General features: G+C 36.9%; 3 protein-coding genes across 3 annotated transcripts in view; all 3 read right to left on the reverse strand.

Moving 5' to 3' along the window:
* Positions 1-6,693: 6,693 nt before the first annotated feature.
* LOC149414337 (uncharacterized) overlaps positions 6,694-27,592 on the reverse strand; it is an 85,195-nt gene continuing 64,296 nt past the window's right edge. Inside the window, exons 16-17 of the mRNA XM_089644289.1 lie at positions 15,069-15,224; positions 6,694-7,134 (exon numbers count right to left, since the gene is read on the reverse strand). Of these exons, the coding sequence (XP_089500415.1) occupies positions 6,876-7,134; positions 15,069-15,224 (415 nt within the window). The 3' untranslated portion in view covers positions 6,694-6,875. The remainder of the gene's footprint in view (positions 7,135-15,068; positions 15,225-27,592) is intronic.
* LOC149414338 (uncharacterized) lies at positions 15,855-20,210 on the reverse strand. Its single transcript, XM_089643879.1, has 5 exons — positions 19,982-20,210; positions 19,727-19,830; positions 18,383-18,482; positions 17,305-17,450; positions 15,855-15,968 (listed from the first exon to the last, which is right to left on the reverse strand). The coding sequence occupies exons 2-5, from the start codon at positions 19,814-19,816 to the stop codon at positions 15,855-15,857; spliced, it is 450 nt and encodes a 149-aa protein (XP_089500005.1). The 5' UTR covers positions 19,817-19,830; positions 19,982-20,210.
* LOC149414339 (CLIP domain-containing serine protease HP8-like) lies at positions 19,827-27,385 on the reverse strand. Its single transcript, XM_089643880.1, has 5 exons — positions 27,220-27,385; positions 23,071-23,295; positions 21,644-21,671; positions 20,005-20,178; positions 19,827-19,830 (listed from the first exon to the last, which is right to left on the reverse strand). Exons 1-5 carry the CDS (start codon positions 27,383-27,385, stop codon positions 19,827-19,829), a joined length of 597 nt encoding a protein of 198 aa, XP_089500006.1.

Below are 27,592 nucleotides of genomic sequence, written 5' to 3' on the forward strand. Positions count from 1 at the left end.
TTGGATCCATATCGTATTGGCTTTATCGATCGTCCGTCCTAGACCTTTCGAACGCTGCAGGTAATGTCACTTAACACGTGTTTTAAAGATGAAGTTTAAAAATTTTCTGGTTTTTACTTTTCAGGACAAGGAGTGCCTCTTGGTTTAATGATAAAGGTACCGTCTGTCTGAGAGTTGTGAACTTACTTCTTAAGATTGATGTCATTTGCAAAACTTTATATCACAACTGTCAATACAAAAGCATTATTTTAGATTTCTGTATGCATGATTGTGGATGAAACAAAGAGTGTGTGCTTGGACAGGATTGTCAGTACGTGGGGGGTATTCCACCCTATCTGCCTACTCCTTCGGTGAAAGGGCGTGTTATTAGTCAGAAATAATATGTAATGTTTATTATATCACTGTAATATATTTGGGACAAATTAAAAAAATGATATCAACTGATTTCATGTATTTTTATTTCATATTAAAAGAATATCACATTAGATATAGTTTATTGTTTGTTCTATTGAAGTTTGTTTGGATTGTAAATCATTGCATATTATACGTGCATCATTCTACTGATGCGCTCATATTAGATTTTACAATAAGTTTAATAGTAATTGAGTTGTTTTAAATATAAAATAAGTTAATCCTTTCTTCTCTCCGAAAACGAATGAAGCTTTAAATGGGTTTATATTAGTAGAATGGATGACATGTTGTGGAAGTTTGTTTCGTGCTTCCACTACTCTTTTTGCAAGGAAGTGTTTCCTAATATTCTGACTAAAATGGAGAATTTTACTTCCAAGTCATGACTGATAACTTCTAAAAGTGATCGAAATGACAATCTAGTCTCCTTCAACAGAAGCAATCTTCCCAACATGCCTTCCATTGATACGCTTGGAGTAACTCGGTGTGACCAGCTCAGGCAAGGAGACTCCTTCCAAGTTAGCCTCAAGTTAGCCTCAAGTTAGCGTACACAACTACTGATCCTGTGCCACTTGCAAGTGCGCCCCACTGTTGAATTCGGCAGTCACCCCAAAATCATTGAAACAAAACCCTTGACAGTAATACTAAAATTTCAAAAAGTCTGTCATCTGCTTTCAACAGTATTTTATTTTAAAAAGTGTTAAAAAAACAGCGAATTTATCTGATATTTCTTATATATTTTCAATATTTTATTACATACATGACTTTATTATTTGAGAATGAATTCCCTCACCGAACACAAGAGACGCATCACTCTATGGTGAACAAAATTTATTATTAATATTATCTCTTTATAATACATTCTGTAAGAAATACAAATAATATGTATATTTATTGTAAAAAATGTGTAAGTATGTATTAAAAAAAACATATTTAAAAAAATAAAACATTTATTAAAAAGTAAAACAAATTTTAAGAAAAATAAACTTAAACAAAACCAAATTTTGTTTTTTTTGTAGAAAACATTGTTTGCCCTCGATATTACATATTGTACAATAAATTATTACATTCAAGAAACACAATAAAGATACTGAAAAGAGAATGAAAAACGTAATATGTGGATAGGTAATGATATAATAAAACAATAACTCATTATATGAATTATGGGAACATCTTTCAGGGAGGTCGTAATCTGCATCCCTCGCTCATTGAGTGGAGAGCTGAGCCACTCGGATGACGTCATCTGCATCCCTCGCTCATTGAGTGGAGAGCTGAGCCACTCGGATGACGTCATCTGCATCCATCGCTCATTGAGTGGAGAGCTGAGCCACTCGGATGACGTCATCTGCATCCCTCGCTCATTGAGTGGAGTCACTCGGATGACGTCGGTTGACTTCCGTGTCCTGCTGGGGAAGCTGGCTAGTCGGTGGCGAAGTAAGCGGGGAATGAGTGCACCCTCCCTTCTGTGGAGGCACTGCAGAAGTGCTGAAGTAACACAAGTTGCCTCTGCCTCAGCTTAACAGGGCAGTGCAGTATGTTCCTTACTCATCGCTACAGTGGTAGAACCACCTTCAGAGCATTCCGGCCTGTATAGTAATGGATCTTCTTTGTCGTTCCATATCTTCTGTATGTTCCCAGGTATTCAACATGCGAGGCCATAAGCACTACATTCCCTTCAAGCCAGATTGGTGGAATATTTAGTGGCTCCTTGTTGTGTTTTAATACGACGATTAATGATATTTTCTCTTCACTCTTTTCATATTCGCACAAGTCATCTCCTCGATTTAATTCCACTATGTCATTCGAGTAGTTGATGTTGTTCCTCCCTTGTCCGCAGATATGAGAACCAATACGTGAATCGTTGAGCTCTCGAAGGAGGTCGTTTATGTACACATTAAATAGAGTAGGAGACATATTACTCCTTTGCTTGACTCCGCTTTTAAGGAATAAGGAGGTTTAGAAGAAACTCCTGCCACCAAATTGACTACTGCTGCTGGGACATCTCGCTTTATGAGCTTCTTTCCATGACAATTGTTTGCAAAGGCCTTGCTTCGGTCGAAAAAACACCCATGGAGGGTGGTTTTTTATTTTGTATTAGACTATTATTGGTTTTTTGACTCCATAAATGGCCATGTCAGTTGTTGAGGCGCTTTTGAATTGGTTATTCAGGGTAAATAGTTTGTCTTATATCAGCACAAATTAGATGTTTTTCAAATGGTCTTGAAATCATTGTCGCCAAGGAAATCAGTGAGTAATTTCCTAATATTGATGCATCCAGTTGATTGGATTTCAAGATTGGCATGATAACAGCTTGACTCTTGTCCATCGGTATATGTGTGTGTCTTAGGAGGCTGGAGTATATGGCGGCTAGAATAGTAAAGAGCTGATCTCTTGCGTACCTCACACGCTCAAACCAAAGGCATCGTTCCCTGGACTTTTTCCTAGGGCGGTATGCTTAATGGCACATGACCAATGCAGCTGTAACATTTGTGATCAGGTCATCACTGGCTGCAGGTGGACAAGTTATAGATGGTTTCATGGTATTTCCTTCTTCATCTTTCGTATGGTGTGTGGGTCGGAGGGGAACATATAGGTCAACGAGCCAGTCTAGGACCTCAAGTTTCGCCCCATGGACGAAGGAATGCAATCCTTGAATGACTACATAAATATGCGACTTGGTTAATCCACCCATGAACAATGTCTTTAATTTTGAAACACTTGTCTGGTGGAGTTTCTCAGTGTTTTTACAAAAGTGCCGTAGAGAGAATCTAGATCTGTATTTTGAACCTCGTTATCACAGTTAAGTCTCTGGTACCTTATGACACCTGGAGGTTTTAATACTGACAGAAAATCCTTTTTTTTTTTTTTTTTTTAAAGTAAGACAAACATTCCCGGGTCACGGATAACCCAACAATGTTTGAAAATCTCCTACTACCACCACAGAAAGCCGAAAATGTTGCTTGTGTTGTGATGGAGGACTTAGCCAGCCGAGGAATCGAACACGCGACGCTCGGGTGAGACCCAAGCGCTATTTTCTAGTCTATTTTGTCTGTTGGATATAACAGGTATTAGATTGCGATCTACTTGGACAGTTAGTGTTAGATGATCTGACCTCATCGCATTGGCTGCTGTGATATTCACACTCTTCACGGCACTATTCAGCCCTGTGTCATAATGCAGTGATCAAACCATTTGGTGCTTCCGTGGGCATCACTTACTTAAGTGAATGTATCAGAGCTTAAATTCTTCTTCTTTTGTATGAGGAGGGATCAGAGTTATATCTAGGTTAGTGAGCCAGTCTAGGGCCTCAAGCGTCGCCCTGCGGCTTTATCAATCCCGCCGGGGAATGAACGCAGCGGGCATTCGTTAACCTCATCTTCGGTGGTCTGCACAGCACCGCCTTCTCACTGAGCCGTCTTTTTGCTAGAACTTAATTGCACAATGTCTGTGTGTTTAAAAAAAAATTTCTGCACAGAACTGTGCAAGTTCACATCCAAAAAGAAACTAGGATCTAAATTAAGATTTCTTAAATAATTGAGTTGGAGCTGCGTGTAATAGATTAATATTTTCTGTATTTTAACTACATACGAGAATACGAATACATAAACTTGTATAAATTTTTTGTAAAAATGTGGTTTACTTTGAAAGCATTAATTATATTGTTTTCTAGAATACACAGTTCTAAATAAATGAGCGCTAAGACAGTTAGGAATAAATACGTTATGACTATCGGTCGGAAATCGTCAAAGTTTGGAAAACTGTGCACCAGAGTTCTGCGAGGCACTTGTTGAGAACCACTGCCTTAAGGTCACATCTCAATCCAGGGGATTTAGGCGGTGAATGAGAGTTCTGCAGGAACTGGTTGAGAGCCACTGCCTTAAGGCCACAGTATGCTCTCAATCCATGGTATATAGTTTGATATTCTCGTGTAAGTGTCCGTGCAGGTTTTGGGATTAAATGCAGATGAGATCCCCACCAGCAAGTGGGTACAGGCCACCCTGAGGCCGTTGAACAGGGACAACTGAGAGCCGGCGGCGGAGTTCTAAGAACAAATAATATAATATTGTGAGCACAGTCAGAATGGTAGATTAGTTTATTGTATTAATGACTGTTTCCTAAATAAATAAAATAAAATAGGTGCCTCGAAGACCACATCTTGTCAGAATTTGACTTTATTTTCAGCATTCATATGTTATCTTTGTTTTGTTCATATCAGAATACCGCACAAGAGTCCCAACTGCTTCTAACCGACGAGAGCCGGTGGGACTGTGGCATCCCCAATTAGAATTTTATGTTGAGAGTGGTGGAAAGGGGAAAGAGATGGGAAGAGGAAGGTTGAAAGTATTTGGCTATTCAGATCTGGTCACAAAATAAACCTAACGGCATTAAACAAACCTAACACAGCTAAGCTGTGTCATCTTTGGGGATTTTGTGTATGTTGCAGGAAGGAGGAAGCACAGAGGCCGTCAAATAGTTCCTCAAACGAGCTGTTGAACTAAAATAAAAAGTTGTCATCAAAACAACCTATTCTCATGTGACAAATATCAACCTTGTACAAATGTTGTACGCGCGTTTGGCGTATTTCTCGACTATGCACTGATTGAAGAGATCAATTACGCTAGTTCCTAGGAGCATCTTCCATTGAAATACCGGTTGAACAAGGACAGCTATCCTACCTGTGCTCTAAAGATTGCCCGTTTCTGCAGAGTCAATTATTTTGGGGCTCCAGACCAGAGGTGGCTGCCACATTCAAAAGTGGGGCGCACTTTATGACTGAATAATAATGCGATAAGTATCTTGGCATTTAAGAAAGAGGATTTGAATCTGGTGTGATGTTTCTAATACTGTTATAAGCTTGTTTGATAATGCATCCCAACGTTACATACCCAGCATGGTCCACTTGATCCAACAGGGCGGCCGCAAACCTCGATACGGTGCTTAACTCCATCTGGGTGAAGATTGTCGCCAGTAGAAAACACTCCGGAGCACTCGTCCTCGGGGACTGTCTTTATTGATATCTGAAATGTAGGCATTTTTTAATGGTTTGTTCATTGTTAATTTTATTCAGTGGAAACAAATACACCAAATGGCAAAAATAATAGGATAAGTCATTAGTACTTAGTAAACTTATTATGACATAATTCAGTCAGTTTACTAAATAAGATACTAACATTAATATAAACGCTTTATTCACATCTTACATCACACAATAGTGTCTGAAGGCTACTTCTACTAACCAACCCAGATTCAATACATAATAATAATTTTTCCGAGGTTTTTGCATATTGTGGGTGTAATTTTAGTATTAAAATAGTGTACTTTGCGTGTGTAAGGAAAAGTAATGTGGTTTTTAACATTAAAAATATATATACGAGAAAATAAAACGCAAGTCAGGTTTGATCGCAGGCCGTATTGCGGGCTGTAGGTTCCCGACCCCTGATGTAAACCAGTGGAACTATATTTTGGGTGTGTCGATGTAAAATAAATTTATTTTATTTCGGGTGAAAGAGATTTTCTACAATTTAAATTAATTTTAAATACCTTTTGTAAGGACTAAAAGCGTTGCGTAATTTGACTTTTTGGAAGGTAAAACACGATATGGATACATGAAAACATTTGCGGGCACTCTAAATCTGCAGGCCGAGCTGGCCTAGTAACTGAGAACAGTAAGTGAGAGGCGATAGAAACACTAAATTAATTCATATTAACAGGGACGACAAGTTGCACTCAACACCTATAAATGGTGTCCAGTTTTAGGCTTTTATTTCAGTCACGCACTCATTACACCTCTTTGGGTTCAACGGGGTATAACTTCTTGTACTCAAATAGTCACCTAATCTACAAACATATATCTGTTCTCTGAAGCTGGACACTGCAAGGCTATCCAAAACTTTGATTGAAGCATATTACGGCTTATAATCACAAAAGTCAAACAACTATTCCCTTTTTTTTAAAGAAATTCCCGGGTTACGAATAACCTGACAATAATTGTAAATCTCCTACTACCACCACAGTAAGTGGAAAATGTTGCATGTGTTATGATGGAGGACTTAGCCAGCCAAGGAACTGAACACACTACGCCTGGGTGGGACCCAAACGCGATGTCAGCTCAGCCATATTTTGCCATTCCATATAAAAATAATTCAAAAGAAATTCTCAAAATACATATCATAAATTTTTATCAAATTGCGGTCGGAACCTTTGGTTTCATAGAAGTGTACATTTCAATTATCCTGTGGTTAACTTCGGGATTTTAATATAAAGCTTGGCGTTTTCTCCTTATTAACGATTTCTACAACGATTCTTTGTTTCGTATTTCAGTGTACATTTATAAAAAACATCCTGCAACACATTAGGAGTAGGCAGAGAGAATAGACCGCCAAATGTCTCAGCACATACTCTTTGCTTCATTCACATTCATACATGTTGACGTGACCCGACATAAGTATTTTATTCACTTGATCGTGCTACGTCTTCTCAATAACAAGAATTGTTTTTATATTTAATGTGAAAGTGTGTAAGTACATATGAGCAAAGTACGGTGTAATCCTATTTAAGAAATGTAAATAGTATAATAGTTTCTTCATCATCGAGGCAGAGAAATAAATACTTACTTTAACGAAAGCTCTCGATGTTTTATCCCATCTAGTGCTGATCAGTCCACTGCTGGGGAGAGGGGTGCCCGTGTGGAGACAAGCCGGGAAAATTCTGCTTGTGAATTGGATCCTGCAATCGACAAAAATGGTTATAAATAATGATGTTTGATGGTTCCCTAAGGGGACTAACTACTGAGGGGGACTCCATCGAGACAATCAGGGCATTGATAATAGTATTCTTGGATTTATTTATTTGATGATTTTATATAGGAACATACAATCCTCATACATAATATGTATTATTGAAAATATAAAAACTACATTTTTAGAATGAATCAATCACGTATTTTCGTAATTTAAGTTTAAATTTGTTGACGATTTCTTCTAATTTTAATTCTCCTGGTAATTTGACAAATATCCATAAATCAATATTATAATAGTGATTATAACGCTTGGCGTAATGTGTGCCATTATAGGCTTCCCGTGCCAGTTAAAGAATTTCTGAACTATCTGCAGTACCAACTAAGGAACCGGCAACTTGGTGATAGGCGAGATAAAATGCAAAATGCGTCAAATATGCAAAAGTGAAAGATTGGTGATCATTTTAAAATGTTCATTTCTCCGGCTGATCCACACAGGAGGCTTATGTTATCTTTGGGGATACCGCGTGGAGGATCTTATCAAGATAAGGATGGACAGGAAGTACTGAGAAGGAAAAAGGTATGAGAGGGGTGGGTAGGAATATGTGGTCCAGAAGTGATGGACGTTTGATCCATCCCTACGAGGGTGGTGCAAGGCGACGGGTCGAGGCAGTCCAAAGAGATTGGAGAGGTCAAAAGGTCTCCCTCAACCAGTCTCTCCCGACCCGGCCTGCCACGCAACTGAACGCACCACGCACCACGCACCACGCACAAGGGCGGATCCAGCTTTGGCGCCAGGGGGGGGTCACGTAGTCGTGGTCAAGTTTTTTTTTTTTTTAAAGAAAGACAAACATTCCCGGGTTACGAATAACCCAACAATAACTCCTACCACCACCACAGAAAGCCGAAAATGCTTGCTTGTGTTGTGATGGAGGACTTAGGTCCGGTCAGTTACAGTTACCATAAGTTATAATTTAATTTTGATAATAATATGTACAAGTAAAAAGTAGGTATTGTTGGATATGGTAACACTAGGTATATCATTAAGATTGTCTTTTGCTCCGCAAGCCCGGGCGGCGTAGGCTCGTGTAATGTCAATTGTTAACCAATACAGTACAGATTACAATTATTAATCGTGTTCTTATTTCACCACAATATAACATGGTGTCAGGTGTGTCTTCAACATAGTAGGAATCTTGCAACTTTTTGAATTTCCTTTTCCTCGTTGTAGTTATTCGCCATCATATATAAAAGGGTAAATATTTACCTACGGCTACCGTTTTTACTACTACAAAAAATTGCCCCTTTAATAACGCCTGCTCGCGTCCCCTTTAGAGTTATATCCCAGTTTTCAAGTAGTTTGTGGGCTACGCTAGGTTTGTATTGTTAGCAGCGAATTCAAATACTGCCGCCACAGTGTTTAGTTCACCAATTGGCCGGCAGAGGCGCTGCTGGTTGAAGGCGGGAGCGACTCCACCGCCACCTAGCGGACACCCGCGGGACGAGCACGGCAAGCGGCTGAGACTGGGAACTGCGCAATGCGCGATATAACCTTACTGAATATTGGATGTTATTATTGTAATAGACCGTGAAGACAATATAATATTTCATCATAACCATTTACTTAGCGTTTTATTATTGCTAACATCAGAAGTGGGATTCGGAAAAGCATTGGCTTTTAGTTAATTCGCCTGACTTGAAATATCGTGTTGTGAAATATCGTGTTGTGAAAACAATGCAGCGTGCGCCATTGCGGCATTCACGAGTTTTTGTTTACCTTTGGTACTGATACCGGTGACTGTTACGGTTGTTTTTAAGTGACAATTTGTGTATCAGCGTGAAATATTTGGACTTCTGTTGTGAATTTACGTAAAAATGCCGCGTAATTACAGTGATGACAGTTTGTGAGGACGGAGGCACGCTTTACTCTTATGCATAGCTTATGTTCCCGCCGAAATTTCATTGGAGATTTCATTTTTATATGGTGCGTGAAAATTCATTTGTGATTCAATGGATTCTCCAAGAAGACCTTGCCTTTTCGTATTTGTTTCGAGAGCCGAACTTCACGATGATCGAAGAAATTGTCAACCGAGCTGTCAAAACGAAGTCGCTATCTTTTTGTGCTGGGCGCATAACCTGAAATCTGGAACAGGAGAAGAACTGGAGAAGCCCTCCTGAGGGCAAACATATAGCACATGGATATTATTCTCGAGGGCGGTTGGTGAAATGTTCGAAACCTCAAAATGTTTCGAAATTCAGTTGATAAAAGTTGACGCGGCGGTAACGAAACCTGATCCTGGTACCTGATCTAGCAGCAAAAAAGGAGACCAATTCGGTGACTTGCCTGTTATGGATACACTGGTCACAAGCGGAATGAATGAAAAGTGCCGATCAATGTTAAAGGAAATATGTTCCCGAAAATTAAAGCCCGTTTATATGTGTGGCGACAAAGAGTTTTACATCATGTCGACTGTCAAGTCGAAACCCTGTATTATGGTTTGAAGATGTTCAAACTGGTTTGAAATGGTTGGGAGATAATCGAAACCATTCGATGCTGTTTGGAATGATTCGGAGATAATCGAAATGATTCGAAGATATTCGAAATGATTCGAAGATATTCGAAATGATTCACACCCAGAAATGCCAGGTGTGGCGTCCTTTGGATTCTTCACGATGAGAGTGGACATCGAGATTTTTATCAAACACTGGCTACCGTCCGGGACAAATACTGGTTTCCGTGGATGAGGAATGTTATCACAAAATATGTGAAAACTTTTAAATGTTTGGTTGAGAAAAGTGATACGGGTCAAAAGCCCGGGATATTGAAAAAAATGGAGATATCTTTTACCGATGTGTTGTGTTGAGCATGTAGCAAGATCAATTTATTGTGACCCTCCGTGAAGAGACTGGATGGAACACAGCGGGTTATTGCTCTCCGGGGTGGCTTCACAAAGTACAGCCCATTAGAGGCGGTGGCAGAAACAAATATGAGTGTCGTCAAGGCACTTTCGGCGATGGCGTGCCATGGGAGCTTTTGACGAGTATCAAAGGCGGCAGATGAAACGGTTCAACTCGAACCGATTCATTATTTCAAGACTTTAGGGTCATACGTGCAACGGCACGGAAGCTTTTGATGAGTATCAAATGCGGCAGGTGAAACGGTTCAACTCGAACCGATTCATAATTTCATGATCTTATGGTCATTCGTGCTGTGGCACGGGAGCTTTTGACGAGTATCAAAAGCGGCAGGTGAAACGGTTCAACTCAAACCGATTCATAATTTCATGACCTTAGGGTCATGCGTGCTAAAGCACAATGTGGATAAACAATCTCACGTAGGCTGGTGAGAGGCAGAACCTTACGGTTGTACGTGCTGAAGCACGGTGTGGATAAATAATCTCACGTAGGCTGGTGAGAGGCAGAACCTTATGGTTGTACGTGTTGAAGCACGGTGTGGATAAACAATCTCACGCAGGCTGGTGGGAGGCAGGACCTTAAGGTCATACGTGCGGAAGCACGGAAGCTTTTTGATGAAGATCAAAGGCGGCAGATGAAACGTTTCAACTCGAAACGATTCATTAAACCTTCATATCGCGTTGGCGATACGGTTTTAATCCGGATTTCCAAGGGAAATCCTGGGTACAAAAAAAATGTTGAAAGATCGGTTTCGGAGCTTGCCTTATAAAGTGGATGAAGTCTTGCCGAACGATCGCTTTGACGTGTTGGGTACCAGACCCAACGGCAGCACTCACAGAGTGACGGTCACATATGAGAATATGAGGAATTGGCCGGCTGAACAAATTTCGGAGTAACGGTCAGGAAGGGCGAACAGTAAATTTTTTTCGTCAATACCGTCGTGGAGCTGAACAAGTTTCAATCAGTCTAATTATTGTTTTATTTTTATTTCAGCAACTGCTTTGAGGTCAAAGCAGTGGTCAGTATGGCCGTGTTAGCAGCGAATTCAAATACTGCCGCCACAGTGTTTAGTTCACCAATTGGCCGGCAGAGGCGCTGCTGGTTGAAGGCGGGAGCGACTCCACCGCCACCTAGCGGACACCCGCGGGACGAGCACGGCAAGCGGCTGAGACTGGGAACTGCGCAATGCGCGATATAACCTTACTGAATATTGGATGTTATTATTGTAATAGACCGTGAAGACAATATAATATTTCATCATAACCATTTACTTAGCGTTTTATTATTGCTAACAGTATAGACTGGTTTGTGATTTAATTCTACCTAATCCAACCTAACCTAACATGTACGGAATATTTTCTCAAACGGTAGTCGTAGGTAAATAATTACCAAAGAAATGATTGCTTAAAACGTTTCCACTCGCCAACCATATCCGTAGCATTCTGCATTTGCAGAATTTGACTCGACATTATTATTTTAACACTTTGCTTGTCACGACAAAATAGACAAATAATAACAGCTTGTTGACCGTTATTTCTTTGTTAAGAAAGACAAAAAGGCCCAAATAAAGTGTTGAAATAGATTTTGGCTTTAATTAAACAATTATCTATGCGCTTTTGTTCCGTCAAAGGCGACAATTAATTTCGTTTTATCCGAATGACAGCTACCTACCTGACATCTGCTGACGGCAACCGGCTTCGTATTCAAAATTTCAAATACGTAAATGTTAAAAACAGAAACATTAGGATTAGAAAGGATTGGACCGATAATAGGCCACATGCATCACATTTAAAAAAAATCCGGTTTAGGCAAATATTCTAAGACGTTCCGTATTTTTTTTTTAATCGTATTTTTGAAACCCTGGTGATTTTTTTAAAATTTCAACTCGAAAAATCAGACCATTTTTTATAAACCGGAAAGACGGGACATAATTTTATATGTGCAAAAAAACGGTAATTAACTAGCCGAAAGTCATTTAAAAAAGAACGTTTTCCACACGAATGTCACAAAAATGGCATGAAATTGTACGGAGTTCTGTTCATAACATCTGTCAAAACACCGCCATCTTTAGCAAAAAGCATAAATATACCAAACCACCTACTCATGCAAAAAGTCAAATCAAAGGTTAAGTGGTTAAGTTCGCAGAGAACAAACAATAAATCTAGTGAACGCTAAACGTCAAATTCAAAAATTCGCCGGATATCAAAGTGTTGCCGTATAAAAAAAATAATCAGTGTGGAATTTTACAAAATTAAGGGAACATAATCGGAGACGGAACATTTTCATGTAAATCATTCAAAATCCATCATTAAAAATAATACTATACATTTCTAAAAAAAATTACTAACGTTTTCGTAATCTTAGTAAAAAAATCTATCCACACTTTTAGCCTTCATTTTAATTGATTCTGAAAAATTTGTTACAAATATTAAAAATGTGTCCACTTCCGAAGTTATTAATTCATCATCTAGAAAAATAAAATCTGGTACTTACCGCTAAGTCCGCTAACTTTATAGTTATACACGGGTTATAAAGTTTTAAAATCGTTGAACGTAAAATATATTAATTGTAAGGTATTGTTTTATTAATCTAAAATATAAATAACTTGCATCCCTCGTGCGGCATAATTTTCTTTTTTTTAAATTCAATTATAATTTCGCCGAAATAAATTAAAATGTTAGCCTTGGGCAAAACCTCGATGAACGAGGTTGTGTCTCGCCTTAAGAATTGCTTTAGGAAGTATAGGAAGGCTGGTAATTCGCGCGGGCGCGTTAGACCTGTCCAGACCTGTCAAAAAACTTCCGAAAGAATAAGTTCTGTAACTTACTAAAATTACGTTAAGTGACTTTTGGTGTCGTTTACATTGGGAATTTGGCCAAACTCGCCTTCAAGAGCGATTTACAGGAAAAAAACTTACGAGTCTAACCCCAGCCTTAGAACATTAACAAATAACATTTGAGTTTAAACACACATACACTGGCATAATGAAGAAACTGATTAGATTACTTACCATTTCTTGTAATGAATTGAATTTGCAGCAACAATTTTTAAGAACACTATTACTTATATTGGAACTTATTTTTTTAAACTTAGTAAACAAATAAAAGTAAACACTTTATTAATAAAGTTTAGTCGTTCCGATTGAGGTTAGGTTTTGCTAGACGCTAGACGTTAGTCGAAACAAAGCGCGCGTAAGCGTCACACGTGGTTACACGAAATGTGTCATAATAATATGAAAGGTGGCGGCCGAAGCGCGCGCCGGTGGCGGTGCGCGGTGACGCGGTAACATTCGAATTTTCGATGCGTTCGTTCCCGAATAATGCGTTTGCCGTCAAACAAAGTATTATATTAAATTAATTAAATATTGAAAGTACTTAAATAAAAATTATATTGTGACAAAAAATATATAAAAACATTATGTTTAACAATTTTAATTAGTGGTCCACCTTGGTCCTGGATGGGCCCAGGACCTAGGTAGTCATGACCCCCCCCCTGGGCTGGGGCCCAGGGGGGGGGGTCATGACCACCGTGACCCCCCCCCTGGATCCGCCACTGACCACGCACCACGCACCACGCACCACGCACCCGCCGCCAAGACCTAGACAAACTTCACCCCGTGAACCCGGGCAGCCCTGTTAGCAGTAGCACCGGCTGTAGCCTGCCTGTGTTTGGCCGACCACTGGGAATACTGGTGTGGCTGGGCTGTGTATTAAATCTATATCTCTCAGTAATAGGGAACTGGCGTTGGATGAAATTACCCTTTTGTATGGGTCACTTTGGACAGGTATGTCATGCCTTTAGTATCAGCGGGTACTACTTTAGGAACATTACCTACCAACCAGGCGCGGTCTGTCCATACATGCTGTGGATGCTCCGCATTTTAGAGTGAAAAGATTTAGACTTCTACCCGTAAACAGCAATACTGCAATTTGAATATTTTAATATTTCTACAGCGACCTTAATGTGATTTTTTTTTACAAAAACGTAAAAAATCATACAAATATTATTATTATAAGATATTGTGCATATTATTGTCCTGTTTCTGTGTACGCACAACGAACGACACGGTACAAACAGCGCGGGCGATTCTAAATACACATACATTCTCAAATACTGTGAAACGCGTAAAACACACTTACACAAGCAATACTGTGGTATAGAAGCGAATTGTAAATCGCTTCCAATATATTATTAGAACATACGTTCTTTCGGCGCATGCGTACTGAGACCCGCAAGCCAATATCTTCGTCAACTTTATACGATATTAATGACAGCATCCAACGTACAAGAACCGTCTTTAATACTTATATGTATAATGCACAGAATCGTATACTCCATTACTAATCCATTGGATTGTATGCGCGCGCTGCTTTGACAGTTTGCTTTGAGCTTGAAAAATGAAGTCGAATTCTTATTGAATATTATTAACCTGCGATATACTTTTTAATCATAACTTAAATAAATAAAAATGCATACCCAAAATAAGATGAATACTTCGCCAACGTGTTCTAAATGATAATAATGAATTGTGTGGTTGTATAATTGAATCATTAATGCGAAAAAGTTTTGTGTGTCGGCCATTTGCGGAAAAAAATTTATTCTGGATACTGGAAATATTGAGTTACGGAGCTTAATGGATTTATGGAGATCATTTAAGACGTTACTAATTACATCTTGTTTGTGAGCTAGCGTCAGTAAGTACGAGTATAAACATTTGATGTCCAGCATCCCTTCTTCAAAAAGTCACCGACCGTCACTACTACCAACAACATAATTTAATGCTTTTTAACACCAACCCGGTGAAATTTTCACAAGAGGTGTTATGTTGATAAAATAAATGTTTTGATAAAACGTGTAGAAGAAATGTGGTAGATTCGAAGATTTTGGATATAGCTCAGATGTTAGAGTTAGCTCCCGGACAAAACTCGGTCCCGAATTAAAATTCCTGTTTCACCAAACACTTTTATTATTTTTATTATTATATGAAACGATTATGAAAAATGCTTACTGTCTGTCTACCTTCATCAGAGCGATGTCGTTGTACACTGTGGAGGTAGTGGAGTTGAACTCTGGATGAAGGACTATTTTAACTACATCGTAGATCTCATCTACTCTCCGCGGATTGAAGTTCCAGCCCAGTCCAACAAACTTTATATTCCCGGATCTGAAACAAAAGGAGTGGTGATAGTCGCACATTATTTAATTTTACTTGATAAATTAACATCACTTTAAGCAAATATTTCCTCTTATGTGCTTCTAATACAATCAGTACATCACCTGAATATTTTTTAATGAGTTTTGATTTTTTCTTGGCTTGATATTCTGATCCTTCTCGCTATCTCCCCGAAATCTAAATTTAACACCTCTAATTGTGGAGCTCTTTACTCTGTACTGGTAAGCTCTCTGCTCGGTGTTGTAGGGCACACAAGCTGTACATGCACAAGAGTACCAACCGCCCGCAGCGAGCGGTTGAGATACTGAAAAGAGTGATGAGAGGAAGTACCTGGCTATTAAGATCTGATCACTTTACACAGCAAGTTTAGTGATTAGATTGTTGTAAGTAAAAATTTTAGAACTTTTTCGGCAGATTTATTAATTTGTCGAATTTATTGAAAAATCTAGAACGTATCCCAGAACAGGAGATTTAAACCTTTCTCACTCTAACACGCAAATGAAAAAGGGGTCAGTCGTTCATCTTATTAAAATATCAAATCAAAACATACATTTATTTAGCTCATCACTTTGATGGTTATTTAAAAGAAGATTTGAAATTAAAAATAATAAAACAATAAACTCACCCAATGTTTTCAACAGCGTCTGCAGATGTCACCAGCCACCGATCGCTCAGTAATGTCACCCCTACCGTCCACCAGCTGATGTCGCCTCTCTCACCAGTACCAAACCGTCCCTGGGAACAGAAGCACTCTTCATATTATTCTCTGACCAAGTGTTGTTTTAAATTGCTAGAAAAGTAATATCTCATTTTCCCTTTTGAATTATTTCTTTTTACATCGTTAACACACAAGATTCCAGCTGCTCGGAACCAGTGGGACTACGGCATCTCCAATATGGAGTATGTTGTGTGGCTGGTACGAGTGCAGTTCGTAAGATTATAATTTTTACAACACTTTTAATGTTGCCGTCCTTCTTTAGTCAACGTTTCGGACAGCGTTACAGTATCCATCATCAGGGCAGATGTGTAGATTTTGGTAGTGTAAGTGCGAGTTTTACCATATTAAGAGGATAATAGAATTGACGGTCTCTGTGGTCTAGGGGTAAGGCTCTTGACTAGCAAGCCGGAGTCACGAGTTCTAATCCCGGCGTGCGCAAGTAAATTTTATTTGATTAATTTTTGTATTTTGCAATTTACTCATTTAAAATAATATGTAGTATATTTGCAGCACGTTCCAGGAGATACTTTCAGTATCGCCTTGATCTAAGACCACAATTCAGAATTGAAACGGTCTTGAAATGGCTTTGGCCGTATTCGGTGACCAGATCTGAATAGCCTGGTACTTCCCCACCTTCCTCTACTCATCTCCTTCCTCTATCCACCACCTTCAGCCTCACAACATACCCCGATTGGGGAGCCGTAGTCTCCCTGGCTCCAGACGGGTGGGACCAGTTGGGACTAGATATTACGTATGTACATTGTTACACTCACTGGTAATGCATTGTACATAATATATAGTTTTATGTTATTTGCCGACAAGCTGAACAAAGGGAATCTGTTATCCTTAAGTTATTACTTATAATAGAATATCATATCATACAGTTGGTACTAGGCAGACGTTTTGGACATGTAGAGCAGTTACACAAACAAAGTATTGTAAGGAGAACAGATGACGAGAAGTTTGTGACAGAAGAAGTCGGGGACACCCGAGGAAAACATGGCACAATCCATTGAATCATTAACTTGATTCGGTTATGCGGCTGTCTATCCTCTCTGCCTTACCCTGTGTTGAATTGGCGTGATGGATAGTTAATTATGTACATAGTTGGGATGTTAAAATATAAGTCTACAGCGAGGTGATATTTAACAAAAACGGCGCTATACAATTTTTTGCAAATACATATTGTATAATTATTGTTGGTAGCTCTGTGACACTAGACTTAGAGTAATATTGATTACTCCGACTTGACAGTTGCAACGCCGATACTAGTGCACTGGGAAGAGTGCAGACTCTCAGTCAGCTCTATGCAGTCTGTAGAGGAAACAGTTTGTAATAATGTGTGCAACTTACATAGTGCGGGGCCTCTGTGGTAGACTGCATACGTGTTTTGTTGTGTACTACGCTGGTGTCCCCTATAGCTGGACACAAATCCCCTCGTGTCCAGCCGATAGCAGTGCGCTGGCAGGGGTGCAACATCTCAGCGAGCCCTACGCAGTCTGTAGAGGAAACAGTTTGAGAGCACAGTTATTCAATGGACTGACTAACTCATCCCAGTGGAAGATATTCCTAATAAAGCAGATGCAGATAGTTCCTTTAGGCTTCGATACCTCTGTCAGCCTCATAACTTTACCCAATAAGAAACTGAAGTGAACATTATAATATGTGTTGACCCTCATCCCGTCCCGACTCGGACAGTTGATGAGATCTGCGCTAGTAGGGGAGAGTCATGCTTCAATGTACAAACCATAACAGTGTATCAGTAGGTGTATTACATTATTTATTAAGTAATCATGAAACCTCTTTATTTTTTTTTATTATTTATTTATTTTATTTTAGTTTTAATCCAGCAGGACTGGGAGGATAGTGCAATCCCAGTCTGCCATATTACATGAAATAAAACAGGGAAACAATAAAATACAGTTAAAAAAAAAAAAAAATTATAAAAATGGAAATAAGATAAAACAAACAGAAAATAAAAAAATAAAAATATTAGGCAGGTACCTAAATATAAAATTAAAATATAAATCAAAAATAAAATAGTCATATAAATACAATAAAAAACAATTAGATTAAGTTTAAGTTTAAGTTTAAGTTTCTTTTTAGTACCTTAGTTCTTAGTTTTCTTTAGTACCTTAGTTCTTATCATTACAAAGTAACTTCCGTAGATAACCTTGGTGTTTGGGGTAATAAATATTTGAATTAATTGGAATAACTTTAAGTTATACACATTAATGTAATATTATCTAATCATTGAAGAAGAAATGAATATAAATATAATCTAAACGAAACACGAAACAAAACAAAACTCGCAACTGGGGATCTAACCCAGAACCTCTGTCTTACTTGGACAACACTCTAATTTAAAATCTATTGAGAGGTGATAATTTAAGGTTTAGTGGGGACTTAATGAAGGTTTTGTGAAACTCACAATCTGCCGCTCTCGAACCACTAATTGTCTGGGTGACCATTCCCTCTGGCAGCGGCGGACAGAAAGGCTCGGCGCAGCACACCAAATCTTCGTTACACTTCTGTGAACCAACCACACAATAACTATTAAGCATCTAATATATTATAATAAAACAAATAAAAAACTTTGTTCCACTTAATTTTATTTTGACCGTAACCGGTTTCAGCTCGTCAAAGCCATCTTCAGACTGGTACACAAAATTCTTAGTCTACGGTTTATATACACAACATATTGGGGAGGGGGGAGAGGGGTAGTTTATAGGGTTTTAATCAATTTTATTTGTTACTAAGTCGTTTAAGATTGTTGAATTTCTAAATATTTGGTAATTCCAGTAAGCTAATTACCTTGGGTTTGTAGCTTATTTCAATATTTATTAGGGAAAAAACCTCACAGGTAATATGCATTATTAATGACCTAATTTTATTGTCAAATCGTTATTTATGATGGGATTATATTTGCTTTTTGAAAAGATACATGTTTACATTTGAGAAATTATTATAAGAATTAAGAAAGTAGGGACTTAGCAACTGATACTAATAGCTTATTAATTACAAAGTTACTTATTGAAGGGGTACATGTTTACATTGAAATAGGGATGGTCTAACCTTACTACTTATTTTAATGTCGAAATTATTATGAAAATTACAATGGATACAAGAGCGGAGACTTGGCAAATGATTCTAATTGTTTATTCATTACAAAGTTAGGGTCTATTTTATTAATTAAGCGAGTAATTTCTAAAGATTCTAGTCTATCAAGTTTGTGGCCTTTATTGCAAGTATGGAGGACTTTAACATCTCTGTCTTTATCAAACGAGTGTTTGTTTTCTAATAAATGTGATGCTACATTTGACAAGTCGCCTTTATTATTTACCCAATTTGTAAAATGCTCTTTAATACGGGTTTTGAAAGATCTCCCTGTTTGACCAACGTAATATGCTGGGCAGTTAGCGCAGTTCACTTGGTAAACGCCCGAGTTCTCGAGTTTATCTCTCTTATCTTTGTTGTTAATTAAAATTCTTGCAAAACAGCTTTTTATAATGTAAACTCTCTAGGTAGAATTTTAATTAACAACAAAGATTATCGGTCTCAAAAATAGAAATATTATTAAGCATCTAATGCACACATCCGCATATCAACTATTGAGTATCCAATACACGCAACACGCACATTCATATGTCTTCTTGTACCTGCTTATCACTTTATGCAAATATTTTATTTATACGTTAAGATTTAAGTTAATTGGCCGGAAAGCAGATTGATTTCAAACAGTAATGAATGTCACATAAAGAAAAAGAGTTAGAACCTGTGGCCGAATTCCTTTACTGTTGACCTCCTTTGCTGACTGGCAGTTGGCGAATGGCTTGCATACTCCTGCTATCCCCGTATCTTCCATGGTGCAGTTGCTACCTATAGACACACAGACACAACAGGTTATAAAACACAACACACAATGATTGATTTCAAAATAAAAAGGCATAAAAATATATTTATAATAATTTTAGATAATAAACAGTTCTATTGATGATTGATCGATGAACCAAAATAAGAAGTGACTTACTGCTGCACACTGGTGATTTGGACCACTTATCGTCTTGTCCACAAACGGAATTCTTTTCCGAGATGACTAAGTCTTCATCACAGGAGTAAGTCAGCACCGTGTCTGCGGGAACCCTCTCTCCGGGAACGATGGCCTTCTCGCGCTCAGAGACGCTGTACTGCCCGTGGAGTGGGACAACTGGCAGTGGACAGCCAGATCTACGTCAAACAATAAACTATTAATACACTAAATTATATATGTATTAGTCTTTGAAACACAAACATTTGAAAATATGTTTCACCATGGTGAAATTGGTCAAGTCCACATACTAGTTACGAGAATATCATCATAATGCCCATGTGAAACTAGCATTAACTCGCCGTCAGCCATATTTATTCAATTCAAACGCCATAAAATGGCTTTTACAATACAGCGGTAATCGAATTACAAGCGTACAGTGGTAAACAGGATAATAATAGCAATAAATTCAAGAACAAAAACACTATTACAAGTGATGCAGTTATTAATAATTAATAATATCAAGACAATGCATAATTCAAAAAAAATATATACCAGTGTAATAATAGTTGAACTAATTTATACTAGGCTTGTATAAGACCTGTCATTAGTCGAAGTATGAGGTGTCTATGATAATAGTCAGTAGTGAGTTTATTGTTACCCATAAAATTAATTGTATTTGGAAGAGCCGCATATTCAAACGTTTACGTTTGAGGTCAAAAATGAACCAAGTGACTTCTCGGATGACTTTTGTTACTTTTTCAAAATCCAGTTCGTTTCTTCACCGTTCAAAACAGTCCTGCTTTCTCGTCACTGTTTCATAATAGCAGTCAAGTGGGTGAAGCGGCTCAGTTTAAAGAGCCAGATCACTAGTTCCAGGTCTCTATAAAGATCCAATTCGGTGAACCGGTTCGATTGAACAACGGTTCGCGAACGAGCCAGCCCCTCTCCCCCTCACTTCCTTGGCCCTTATTGTTATATTTCATCGTTACAAAAAGGAATTGATTCCCTGATTCATCCATTCCCAATCCAGAAGAATCAAATGAAATAGAGAAATTCTTTGTTTCTCTCCTGTTTGGTCTGGTACATAAACTAGTAGTTCTGTGAACAGTAGACTTCGCGCCAAAAAGCTTATTTTTCTAAATTTCTCTAATTTTGAATCAAAACCAAAATTTTCTCTGAAATTATAAGATTTGCGTGTAGGTACTTCAATTCCAACCTCCTTTATTAATAAACACGGCAATTTCACATTAGAAAAAATGAATCTTTACTGAAACATAAAAACAGTTCTGCTGTTTCGTCACTATTTCATAATGCGTACACTTGGCCACGTGATGTTAGGATGACTTTTAATGTATTTTGAAACAATCTGACGTACCTGATCATTACCATAATCCTTTTTTTTTAAATTAACTAATTTTTCAAAAAAATGATGAATATAAATACAAATTCTGTGTGTGTTTTCAAATTAATTTTACTAATACCAATTGCAATAGCAACATTATTGACAGAAAACAGTGTAAATTCGGTTTCAACCGGGTGTATTTTGTATAACACAAACAGTGGCATGGCTGTCTACACAATGCGCAATGACACGACATTGACTTGTGACTTCTGTCTACCGCATAGGATCAATATGAATCAATATTCTTTTTTAAAACTTACTCATTGGGTGATGAGCGAAGGGCGGGCTCTGCAAAGGAACAAGTATTACAGGTTACTTTAGGCAAATAATTGATACGAAAGTTGGTAGAAATGAAAAAAAAACTAAGAATGGACGATACCTAAACATCACGGCAACACCATACATTGTTAAACTCAGATGCGCTTCGAAATATTGACATTTTTATTTATTTTTATTTATTTATCAAAAAAAAGTACATATTACATATTGGATGCTTTGCCTGTCCAACTAGGAAAGTTTCCCGTTCTAGGACAGACAAATTGACATGTTTAGTTCATATTATTACTGAAATGTACATAATTACATAACAAAAAACAAAAAAAAAAGTTTCATTTTTCTCTGAAACTAAATTGTGTAATAAAGAAAATGTATATAATAAATATAAGTACACATACATTGTTTTGTGAGAAGTAGAAAAAATTAATCTGGTAGCATATATTATAATCGGATTTACCGAATTAACCTGGTAACATAAAATATTAAAATTTACAGAGTATTTTAAATACTTTATTTGTATTTTGTTTTGAAAATGTAAACGAGATGCAAAAGAAAAATTATTATTTAAAGGTCTTGCAAATAATGGAATTTTTTAGATTCAATAGAAAGTTATCGTTTAACATTAATCAATATTAAGTACGAGATGATAATCAATAAGAGTGCACTACTCTTGTAGCCTTACAAGTTTTATTTGCTGAACATTTGATGCACTACGTAGTAATGCGAAATCATGTGTTTTTGGTTTGAAAATTTGGTCGCCTAGAAATGTTTCAGATGCTTTAATTAAATATTGCGAGTAGAATACATCTTGGCCTTTGAAATAAGCAAGTATTTTTTAGATAAGTCTTTTTATAAGCCCAGAAAAAATAATGTATAAGGCCTATGAAAACTGCGTTAAAGTTCAAAATCTCCTACTTACGAACCATTTTCGGTTACAATTTTATTGTATAATGTGGCAAATTAAGTTATTTATAAAATGATCGGAAAAAAAATAAAATATTTATGCCTGAACATCCAGAAAATAAAATAAAAGGCACTTTGGCCATGTTTTTTTCTTGCATAAATCAAGACAGGCGGATGGTGTTAAACGGGAATTTAAACCTTATCGCCATCTACGTGAGGGCTGTTATTGATAGCGGCTGGATTTAAAATATTACACGACGTAGTGCATCGCCTTAAATTTGTTGTATACTTTAAGATCATCACCAGGAGTACCAAAATTTCATCAAACACAGAGATAATATCGTTAATAAACAAACAAAAAACAATACAGGTCCCAGGTGTGATCCTATTCACCAAGATTTTGAACTCCAAAGTGCAATCCCTTCCTCTGCTATGTCTTCCAACGATCTTCCCCTGGATTATTTAATGAAGCTGATGGTATAGTGTTTAATAACTAATAACATCTCACCTTGGTATAGTTCACGCTGTAATGAATTAGTGTGTAACTCGGACAACAGCCAGTCCTTCAGGGCGAAGACCCTGGTGAAGGCCGTGTATGTGTCTTCTCTGCAGTAGAAACCTGTCTCGGATAATGGCGCGATGCTGACCACCCCGCGTAAGTACCATCGCTTCACCAAGCCTCCATACATGAAAACCAGGCCAGCTCCACTGTCTCCATTGCAGACGGCTGTGCCTAAGATAATTAACCCGCTTATTATAAAAAAACATTTCATATTGAAAAATAAAATTCACAGCAAAAATTAAATGGATTATATAAATGCTATGAATGAAATGAACTTAATGTCATGTGTAAATAAATTCACAAGAGAAATTTCAAAACAAGCACCATCGTGCCTAGATCATATTTGGAGCAATATTAAACACACAGAAAAAATAAATCTATCATATGGAAAAATTACATAAAAGATCATCATACTTGTTTATAGCACATTATCAGCATATTTGTTTATGATTTAATAATAATAATAATTGTATGACTTGTATAGCGCCGTTTTTGTGCAAAAACACCTCAAGGGCGCTGTACAAACTTATAATACATTTCTACAGTGATCTATGTTATTACTTAACTATTTATGGAGAAAATATACAGTACAATACTTACCTGGTAGGTCGCTTGAGATTAACACTTAATTAACATTATCTAATTGTTTATTGGCGAAATTTAGATACAGGATTTAGGACTTAATTGAAAAAAATTGAATATAACTGGACTTTCTCTTAGGATTGGTATATTTCATTTAAGGGTACGACAGCTTAAAAAGGTAAGTTTTTAGTTTAGACCTGAATTCTGTTGGACTTGTTATGGATCTTAGTTCCGGAGGGAGTTTATTCCAAGCCTTCGGCCCAGATAACGACCCCGTTGCAGTAATCGAGACGTGAGACTAGGTAAGAGTTGATAAGTAGTTTTGTTGCTTCTGAAGGAAGGTTTCTTCGGACAGACTTGAGTTGTCTTAGGTGAAAAAAACCGGTGCTTACAGTCCTATTTATTTGACTTTTAAACGAAAAGTCTGAATCTAAATTGACACCGAGAAGCTTGACTGTTGCTTTTGGGATGATATCGCTGCCGGAAATAGTAATAGGTGAATTGTCTATGAAATGTTGACGTTTTTTTGTGGCTGCCCAGAGAAACTCAGTCTTAGATGGATTGAGCTTCAGCTTGTTTGAAGACATCCAACGAGTTATTGCTTCTAGACATTCAGTTATACGGATTTTGAGACTATTGATTTCATTTGGAGCGCAGTAAAAATAAACTTGCTGATCGTCAGCGTAGCAGTGAGACAAGAGATCAAATGACTCGATTATTTTGGGGACATCATTTGTAAAAAGGATGAATAGAAGTGGACCCAAAACGGATCCCTGGGGTACCCCTGAAGAAATTGTTGCGAAGTTGGACAATTTATTTCCAACCCTCACGGCTTGTAAGCGATTGGATAAATAGGATACCAGCCAATTTTTCATGTCGGAATTCAAACCAAATGTTTCCTCTAATCTCCTAATGAGGAATTCATGATCAATCGTGTCAAACGCTGCACTCATGTCTAGGAGTGAGATAAGTGATAACTTACCTGACTCTATGGCCAGAGTTATGTCTGATAGCATACGAAGTAGTCCGGTTTCAGTTGAGTGGAACTTTCTGTACGCAGATTTACGTTTTGCGAATAATTTATTTGAATTCAAGTGACTGGTTATTTGTGCGGCAGCAATTTTCTCCAGGATTTTTGAAATAAATGGTAAGTTTGAAACGGGTCGATAATTACCTAAGTTATCAGCGTCTAGTTGTGTATTTTTCAGGATTGGTGTTACTACAGCTGACTTGAGTGGTTCAGGAAAGTCACCCGTGCTAAGTGATTTATTGAAAACGTGAACTATGAATGGAGCTAGAACATTAGAACATTGTTTTAATAACCATGTCGGTATAGGATCAAGACTGCACTGTTTATTAGGCGAGCTTGAAATAATTTTTATTACTTCTTCCAGCGTTGTGGGTTTGAAGGAAGACAAAGTTCCTTTAGAATTTAAAGTATGTTATGTAAAAACACAAATTAAATAATAAATTACTTAATGAATCATGGAAATCAATAATAAATTGCCAAATCCCTGATATATTTGTGATATATATGTGAAAATTATTTTGAAGAAACATTAAATACTAATCTCCAAATTAATTCTAAATTAAGGAAAATTAAACCATGGATTACGCAAGCCTTAATTATATCTATCCGGAAAAAAGAAAAACTCTTCATTCTAACAAAAAAAAAACCAAAAAATAATCACATCAAAACTGAATATAAAATATTTCGAAACAAACTCACAAAAATTATTAAAGATATGAAAGAAAAATATTATAAAGAAAAAATAATCCTTACAAAGAAAAACCCTAAAAAATCATGGAAAACTATAAACGAAATTATGAATAAAAATAAATCAATTATAAATGTTATAAACAACAATGGAACCATATTAAATGCTATCCGTGAATCAAAAAAGTGTGCAAATATTTTCAACATTTTTTTCGTAAACTTCAGACAAAAACTTTCATTCAAACTCGTTTACTAAACCAATTACTCATATAATTAATGTAAGCATTGAAAATGGAATATTCCCATCAAACTACAAAAAATCCATTATAACACCCATGTATAAATCCGGAGATTCGAAAGAAATAAACAATTACCGCCCAATACCGTTAATATCCAATGTAGCTAAAATAAACGAAAGAGTAATAAAGAAATGAATTGTAGATTACACGGAAAACAAAAAATGTATTTACCCCAGTTTATACGGTTTCAGAGAAAAATTGAGCACGCAAGACGCAATAGCGGAATTAACTACAGTTATTTATAAAGCATCGGATAAAGGGAAAAATGCTTAAATATATTAATTGACCTCTGTAAAGCTTTTGACAGTGTTTCACACTCAAAATTAATCGACAAACTAAATAAATTAGGAATAACTGACACAGCTTAATCGTGGATAAATAATGATCTATATCAAAGAACCCAGCAAGTGAAAGTAAACAACGAGTTAAGTGATATAGAAAAAAATAATTTTGGAATCCCACAAGGAACTGTGTTGGGCCCAATATTATTCATATTATATGTAAATTAACTTTTTGAACTCCCGATCATCGGAAAGATTATATATTATGCAGATGATACAGTATTAACAATTGAAGAAAACTCTTGGAAAGAGCAAAAATAATGCAAAAAATATCATCAAACAATGGTTTTACATAAACTTACTCTCTTTAAATGTTGAAAATACTCATTTTCTACCTCTGAGGCTAACAGAGAATATTTCAAATATAAATGTAAACATTAAAGTTCACGACAGAAATTGTCTACTTAAAATCATACCCTGTAACTAAAATTGTATAATTATTAGAAGTAAAGAACAAAAAAATATCTCGGAATATCGATAGTAAAAGCAAATGGAAAAATCAAATAAACTCTACAGTAAACAGAATGAGGAAACTAATTCATACATACTTCAGACTTAGAAATACTATCTCATTATAAATATTAAGTAATGTATTTTGCACTTGCGCACTCTGTACTACAATATGGAATTATTGCTTGGGGGGTGCATATAAATCTTTCATTCTCCCACTCGAAACAATTAAAAAAATTCTGATAAAAATTATCCTAAGAAAACCGTATTACTATTTACTACCCAACAATAAATGTATTCCAAGAATTCGCTGTTCCCTGAATTAGGACAAAGATATCTTTAGTGAAAATAATACCCCACTGCTAAATATTAGCACAAGGAATACTTCTGTTGGTGGACTAATTGTACCACCTGTATGAACCACAATAGCACAGAATCACTACTTAATCAATTACCCGCTGATATAAAAAAAAAATATTAAATCATTTTTTTTTAGTACCACCATATAATTTTAACTTTCTCTTAAATATATTCTGAACTATTTTATTATTTCTAATGTTTTATGTACATCCTAAATTAATTTCTTGTTTTAATTACCTTTATAATCTTATAAAATATTTAAAGTCTAAATCTCTAATATAAAAAATAATTTTAAACATTTTTGTGTTGTGAGGAATATTATGCAAACAAAAACTTTTTCACAAACCATTTGTATATCCACCGCAGAACTTGTCGTAAGTGAAATGGCCCTGGAAGTGGTATTTTGAGAACTCCTTCCTGCATACACCGTCCTCGATAACGGGCAGGTTCAGGACTCGAAGCACTTCCGAGGGCTTTCTATCCTCGGTGACGCCCCATCCTGCTACCTGCATTATTGTTACAGACCAAATATTCATCAGGTTAATGATTGAGGATTGAGGAGATATACGACTAACGCAGGGCAAGTATTCCATTAGTAGGACTAGTTTGGAAGGATTGAGCTATTTAGGTCGAATGGGGAATGTCAATTCGACCAACGTTTCGTTTCTGCCTTTTACCAGTGCGATCTACCGCTCTGGGATGTGCAGAGGATTTGTAGT

This window comes from Hesperophylax consimilis, chromosome 20, assembly GCF_061612785.1.
Source record: "Hesperophylax consimilis isolate HC1 chromosome 20, BYU_Hcon_1.0, whole genome shotgun sequence".
Classification (NCBI taxonomy): Eukaryota; Metazoa; Arthropoda; class Insecta; order Trichoptera; family Limnephilidae; genus Hesperophylax; species Hesperophylax consimilis.

Excerpts from the sequence above, each read along its gene's own strand:
- LOC149414338 (XM_089643879.1), bottom strand. The coding sequence starts at position 19,816 with ATGGAAGATACGGGGATAGCAGGAGTATGCAAGCCATTCGCCAACTGC. Across the intron at positions 17,451-18,382 it reads TGGTTCGAGAGCGGCAGATT|ACTGCGTAGGGCTCGCTGAG; the intron begins GTGAGTTTCACA and ends TTTCCTCTACAG. Across the intron at positions 15,969-17,304 it reads CCACAGAGGCCCCGCACTAT|GGACGGTTTGGTACTGGTGA; the intron begins GTAAGTTGCACA and ends TTCTGTTCCCAG.
- LOC149414339 (XM_089643880.1), bottom strand. The coding sequence starts at position 27,385 with ATGCAGGTAGCAGGATGGGGCGTCACCGAGGATAGAAAGCCCTCGGAA. Across the intron at positions 21,672-23,070 it reads ACAGCGTGAACTATACCAAG|AGCCCGCCCTTCGCTCATCA; the intron begins GTGAGATGTTAT and ends GTTCCTTTGCAG. Across the intron at positions 20,179-21,643 it reads CTTCGCTCATCACCCAATGA|ATCTGGCTGTCCACTGCCAG; the intron begins GTAAGTTTTAAA and ends TGTTTGACGTAG.